The sequence below is a fragment of the Seriola lalandi genome, unplaced genomic scaffold (genome assembly GCF_002814215.2).
Source record: "Seriola lalandi dorsalis isolate HSWRI2012SDOR001 ecotype SW California unplaced genomic scaffold, Sedor1 jcf7180002054592, whole genome shotgun sequence".
Lineage (NCBI taxonomy): Eukaryota > Metazoa > Chordata > Actinopteri > Carangiformes > Carangidae > Seriola > Seriola lalandi.
The window spans coordinates 169,349-175,348 of record NW_019525145.1 but is presented as its reverse complement, the minus strand read 5'-3'; the positions used below and the strand labels follow the sequence as shown (position 1 = coordinate 175,348).

The window sequence follows — 6,000 nt, the reverse complement described above, 5'->3', positions numbered from 1 at the left end:
CAGCCTGTCGGCCAGCACCCTGTCGTGTTCCTCCGGCAGCAGTCGAGGCTCGCTGACGTCCAGCCGTGGCTCTCTGGCCACCACCTCCAGCCTGGGCTCCACCTCCTCCCTCAGCTTCACCGACATCTACCTGGAGCAGCCCGAGCTGGCGGACCCGGACTTCCAGAACAAGCTGGACAGCCTCCTGCAGGACGGCGGCCAGGCGGGCTACCGCCCCTCCAGCTCCATCACCACCATCCACGAACACGAGGTGGTGACGGGCTGCGGGAGGAGGGATGCCGGGAGGCCCGAGGGCAAAACGGGAGGGGTGGGAGGAGACACGGGGTGCTCTGCTGGAGGCGGCGCAGGAGGAGGAGGAGGAGGTATCGGAGTGGAGATGGGGTCGTCCAGGATCCAGGCCCTAAGACTGTCAGAAACCCCTCGCTCCATGAGCTCTTTATCTCCACGGTCGTCTCTCTCCTCGCTGTCTCCGCCGTGCTCGCCGCTGGTCACAGACACTAGTTTCCTGTCCGGTGAGACATTCACAGGCCAGCCGGGGCCCGGCGGGTTAGGCCTGGACCTGGAGCTCCACAGCAGGCTAGCAGAGCTGGAGCTCAGCCTGGACTCTCAGGAGCAGCGACCCGACAGAGGCCCAGGTGGGCTGGAGGAGAAGCAGAGCCTCAACACCACGCTGGGCGAGGAGGTCAAAGGTAAACAGGAAGTGTCTATTCCTTTATTCTGTGTCTTTTTCATCCATCATGTCCAAATTCTCTGACTCATAATCTTCTTAGTTCATTGTGGTCTCATCCGTCACTCACTTTATGTAATATCAGTTACTTTACTTTATTATAGTGACAGTGAGAGAGAGAGAGGAAAGTTGGGGAGATAGAGAGGGGATGACATGAAGCAAAGAGCCGATAGGTTGGAGCATGAAGGATCCGCCTGTTTGACCCGCCCAGGAAAAGGTCGCATTTGAAGGAACCTTCGAAACGGGACGGTGTAGTCGCTCCGCTGTGACGCAGTCGGTCTTCACATGCAGACTCCGAAGCGGAAAACAGCTCTCAATAATGAAGCGTCATCGTTAGTTTAAGAAAAGAAAAAGTTAAGAATCGATCACCCGGGGCCGAACAAATAAAACAGTAAGATTCGACTTGTCATTAAATCAGCGAGCAACTCAGAGTCTCTTATCCTCAGAGCAATCGAAGGCTGTGAAACTGTTTATGCATAAAAGAGCTGAGGAGGGCGGCGGGATAATAACGGCTCCTGTGATGATCCCAGTTAATAACGAGAGAACGATCATCATGATGAATTATCTGCAGCAATACGAGGGAGGCTGCACGAGGAGACCACAGAGAGGAGGGTGATGTAACGCCCACGCCGCTGTTGCTGTGTGTGTGTGTGTGTGTGTGTGTGTGTGTGTGTGTGTGTGTGTGTGTGACTGAGAGAGAGAGAGAAATGTAATACTGTGAGTGAAACCTGATTGCTGGTGGGAGGAGAGAGGTGTTGGATTACAGCAGGGTCGTGTGTGTTTGTGTGTTTGTGAATTGTATCAGTTGAAATAAATGAAATTAGTCGATCAACAGAAAATTAACACTTTTCCTAATAATCGTTTATTAATCGTTCATCAGGTAAAAACATTGTCTGGAGGATTTCCTCTGTTTTCCTCAGAGTAAACTGAATATCTTTAGTTTTATTGTTACAGAATCAATCAATCTATCTATCTATCTATCTATGATTTCTTTCTTTCTTTCAGTCTGTGTGTTCAGACATGACTCAGTAATGAAGAAGTGACAGTGACACTAACAGTTTGTCGTGGCCTCGATAAGAATTCAGGAGGATCAGCTGAAGTTTGAACTGCAGCTGAACGTGACTCGGGTTCTTGTTGCAGCGGCGGGTGAAAGGTGGACGAGGTGTCTGGTTTCCTGTTCACCTGCGCAGACAGGCCTCCTCCTCCCTGCAGCCCGGATCAGCATCAGCACATTTTATTTAATGAGACCACAGCGGGGGGGTGGGGGGCTGAAAACAGAGAGCAGGGGCGTCCAGAAAACATCTGAACGTGGTTGGACAGTTATGTCCGGCAGCTCACTCCTCTGTCTGCTGGTTTTAGCTTTTTAGCAACGTGCTAATTCTACATGACTTAGAGGCGTGAACACGTCCAGTGGGGGTTTTCTACAGAGACAGAGTCGACGCTGCAGACTTCAACAAAGCCCCCGATATCTTAATTAGATCCCACAGCTCAAAACAAACATATCTGTGAAGTGCTGACAGAATCAGTGAAGAAGTCGCTCTGAGCCGAGGTTTTCCAAACATGAGTTTATCTCTCTCTTTAATCCATGTGCTCTGCTGTTTCTCACCCTGTCTCACTACAGGTGTGCTCCGTCTTTAATGTCTTTGCTTCCGGGAGTCTTTCCAGTGTCGAGACTCACTGACAGATTCATATGATATGAGATTAAGTAGAAGACGTGTTTAAATGTTTGATGAAACACGGGGACGTGATGCTTCTCGCCGCATGTTGCAGCTGGAGGAACAAACAGGAGTATTTGTTCGGGACTGTTTTCAGCGGCGGAGTTGTTTTCTTCATTTTAATAGAATCACCAGAATTATCTTTTTTAAAATAATCAACAGAACGACAAAGAAAACCAAGTTTAATGTCATTTACACTTAATCTTCACCATCTTGTTTTTCCTTCAGACTCAGCTCCCCAGCTGCGGGGGACGGGGGCGGGGCCAAAGAAGATTGGCGTGACCTCGGCGGTGTCTGACGAATCAGTGGCCGGAGACAGCGGCGTGTACGAGCCTTCGGAGCGCAGGTACGAAGGGTTTTCCTTTTTTACATATATTTATGACTTTTTATTAGTTTTTGTCTTTTATATCGCAAGTCATTCTCAAGTAACATGGTTATTATACTGAATGTGTGTGTGTGTGTGTGTGTGTGTGTGTCTCCTCCAGACCCGGCCTCCCTGCCGACCTCCTCCTGGGCTCCTACGAGGAGCGGCTGGCGCTCGGCTGCTCCCAGGTGCAGCTCGGCTTCCGCTACGAGTCCAGAGACCAGCGCTTCACCGTCTACGTCATGCAGCTGTCCAACTGCAGCGCCCTCTGTCTGCCGGCTGACCAGAAAATGTAATGACCTCTCACTCCTGTTTATTGACGTCACTTTTAAATGTAGAAAGATTAGAAACTGCAGGTGAAACAAAGAAACAAGGAGCCGTTTGTAAATTCAAATCGAGACGAGACACAGTTCCATGAAGTTGATAGTGTTTACTCCGTCCACAGACATGACACAGTTTGTTCATGCAGATGTGATCTTCTCTTTCTCTCTATGTTCCTGGTTTCTCTTATAGATACAGTTTGTTTTCATAAATACTGCTGCTCAGTTCCTGAACAGTAAAGTCCTGTCACATCCTTCTAGTCTCATGTTTAATCTGGAAGACTCACATTTTAATGCCTTTATTCACCTGGTGTGATGTGAAACATCAGATTTCCACACAGACAAAGAAACAGAAAGTGTGTTTCCCGCTCATTGTTCAGTCATGAAATCCTAGAGTGTCTCAGAGTCAGTCGATCTGTGCGGCAGAGGAGGAGGAGGAGACTGAACCGGCGTCTTCAGCCCCAGAAACACTGAGTCTTGTGAGTGTCCAGAACCTTCCTGAGCCTTGTGTAACACCTGTACCTGTGTGTCCTGCAGGTATGTGCGTGTGGTGGTGCTGCCCTGCGTGGAGGCCACGCGCTGCCTCTTCCGGACACGCGGCTTCCTGCCTCAGGACGTCGTGGAGGTCAACGAGGTGTTCGGCATGCAGATATCCCACAGTGCACTGCGCCAGAAGACCCTGAGGGTCGACGTCTGCAACAACAGCAAGTCGGGCCACGAGGAGTGTCTGGTCAGTGCAGCAGGTTTTTGCAGAAAGTTTTTTGGTGAATTTCCTGCTTCAAGTCTCTGAGTTTGTTTTTCAAGCCTTCTGCTTTGAGTTTGTGTAAATCCACTTTATGCTCAGCCCTGAAATCTAGATTATGTCCTGGCCACCGAAAGTCTCTTTTAAAACCAGGTAACAACCAGTGAACAAAGAATCACAGACACTTTTACACATTATAGAGAAATAATTTAATTATTAAAGATGTTTCTTCCAGTTCTTCTGGTGTCCAAATAAGTTTCATATCATGTAACAGCAACGTCCACGGTTCAGCTCCAGACTTTGTTGTTCTGTCTCTGCCCTTATTTCCCCTCTCTCTCTCTCTCTCTGTCTCTCTCTCTCCCTCTCTCCCTCTCTCCCTCTTTCTCTCTCTGACTCTCTCTGACTCTGTCTCTCTCTCTGTCTCTCTCTCTGTCTCTATCTCTCTCTCTCTGTCTCTCTGTCTCTCTGTCTCTCTCCCTCTCTCTCCCTCTCTCTCTCTCTGTCTCTATCTCTCTCTCTCTGTCTCTCTGTCTCTCTGTCTCTCTCCCTCTCTCTCCCTCTCTCTCTCTCTGTCTCTATCTCTCTCTCTCTGTCTCTCTGTCTCTCTGTCTCTCTCCCTCTCTCTCCCTCTCTCTCTCTCTCTCTCTCTCTGTCTCTCTCTGTCTCTCTCTATCTCTCTCTCTCTGTCTCTCTCTCTAGACTGTCGACTATCAAACAGGCAAGATGCAAAAAGAAAATATATATCTTGTACTTTAAGACAACATAATAACGTAATAATAACAACAGCCTCTGGTGCATTAAACACCAGCTTCATGAGGGATGAGCAGACGCCATGAGCTCCTCCAACTTTATTTAACCTGCCTCCCTCTTCCTTCTCTCTCTCTCTCTCCTCCTCCTCCTCCTCCTCCTCCTCCTCCTCCTCCAGGCGGGAGCCCAGATCAGTCTGGCTGATGTCAGCTGTTCGGAGGAGAGATGCACCAAGTGGTACAACCTGCTGAGCCGCGCCTACATGCCTGAGATCAGCAGCAGCAGCGAGGACAAAGAGAGCCGAGCGGCGGGCGGCTCCGACAGGGTACGGGGGGGGGGGGGTTATTAACAGACAAACAGAAATCAATGAGTTAACTTGATCACATATTTCATCTGTCAGTAATAAGAGACGCAGCTCTGTTTAAACCCGTGTGATCTCCAGGGAAACAGACGCACTGAACAACAGACATTAAAACAAAAGTCTGTTTGTTTGACTTGAAGTTAAACAATCAGTTTAAAATACACAACAAACGTCTGAATGACACGAACACACAGATATTAATGTGTTTGGTCCGGATGTGTTTTGTGTTTCAGACTCGTGTTTCCAGCAGTGACACAGTCGGAGCTCCGGAGGACGACGAGTGGTGAGTGTTTTTATTCCCTCCTTCACCTACACCTTTCCTTTTCATGCTACTACTAAACAGGAAACACAGAAAATAAGATCAAAGAGATAGAACAACCAAAGAAGAAAGAACAGTTAACAAAATAAAAGCTTTTTTCATTTAACAAAAGTTCTCAAATGTTAAATTCAGTCCAAACACAATCAGCCACAGAAGAACTGAACCTCGTCTGTCTCTTCTTCTAACTGCGTCTCTGTTGTTGATCGTCAGGCACGGCGACTCGCTGGAGGCAGACCTGTTTGATGAGGAGGAGGGAAACGGCGTGGAGGGAGTGGGGCCCCTGGAGGAAGAGGACGACTTTTATCCTGACAGCAGCCAATGGGAGGAGGAGGAGGAAGAGGAGGCGAAGGCGACCAAACCCCCTCCTCCGATAGCAGCAGCCATCACGGAGAAGGTAACTTCTGTTCTTCTTCTAGTGGCTTCAGCCTGAAGTTTGTTGATGTTCGTATAAAGCAGGAAATCACAAGTGAGCGGCGACAATTTTCGGCTTTTCTTCTTCTCCTCTTCATCATCGTTGCGTATTCTTTGTCCAGGTGAACAAGGAGACGAGCATGGACGGCTTGTCGTCGTCGCACCACTGCTCCGTGGTTCGGCCCAAGGAGCGCCGGCCCGACGTCCACCAGCAGAACCCCTTCATGAGGGGGAACACCATCATCCGCTCCAAGACCTTCTCCCCCGGGCCTCAGAGCCAGTACATCTGCAGGG

The 6,000-nt window shown here is 49.2% G+C and overlaps 1 protein-coding gene across 2 annotated transcripts in view; it reads left to right on the top strand.

Annotated features, from left to right (window-relative positions):
- wwc1 (WW and C2 domain containing 1) overlaps nt 1-6,000 on the top strand; it is a 42,786-nt gene that overhangs the window by 27,193 nt on the left and 9,593 nt on the right. For both annotated transcript variants that reach the window (XM_023419242.2, XM_023419239.2), the window contains exons 11-18: nt 4-689; nt 2,671-2,788; nt 2,928-3,098; nt 3,664-3,856; nt 4,794-4,940; nt 5,210-5,259; nt 5,506-5,689; nt 5,829-5,999. In XM_023419242.2, coding sequence (XP_023275010.1) covers nt 4-689; nt 2,671-2,788; nt 2,928-3,098; nt 3,664-3,856; nt 4,794-4,940; nt 5,210-5,259; nt 5,506-5,689; nt 5,829-5,999 — 1,720 coding nt within the window. The remainder of the gene's footprint in view (nt 1-3; nt 690-2,670; nt 2,789-2,927; nt 3,099-3,663; nt 3,857-4,793; nt 4,941-5,209; nt 5,260-5,505; nt 5,690-5,828; nt 6,000) is intronic.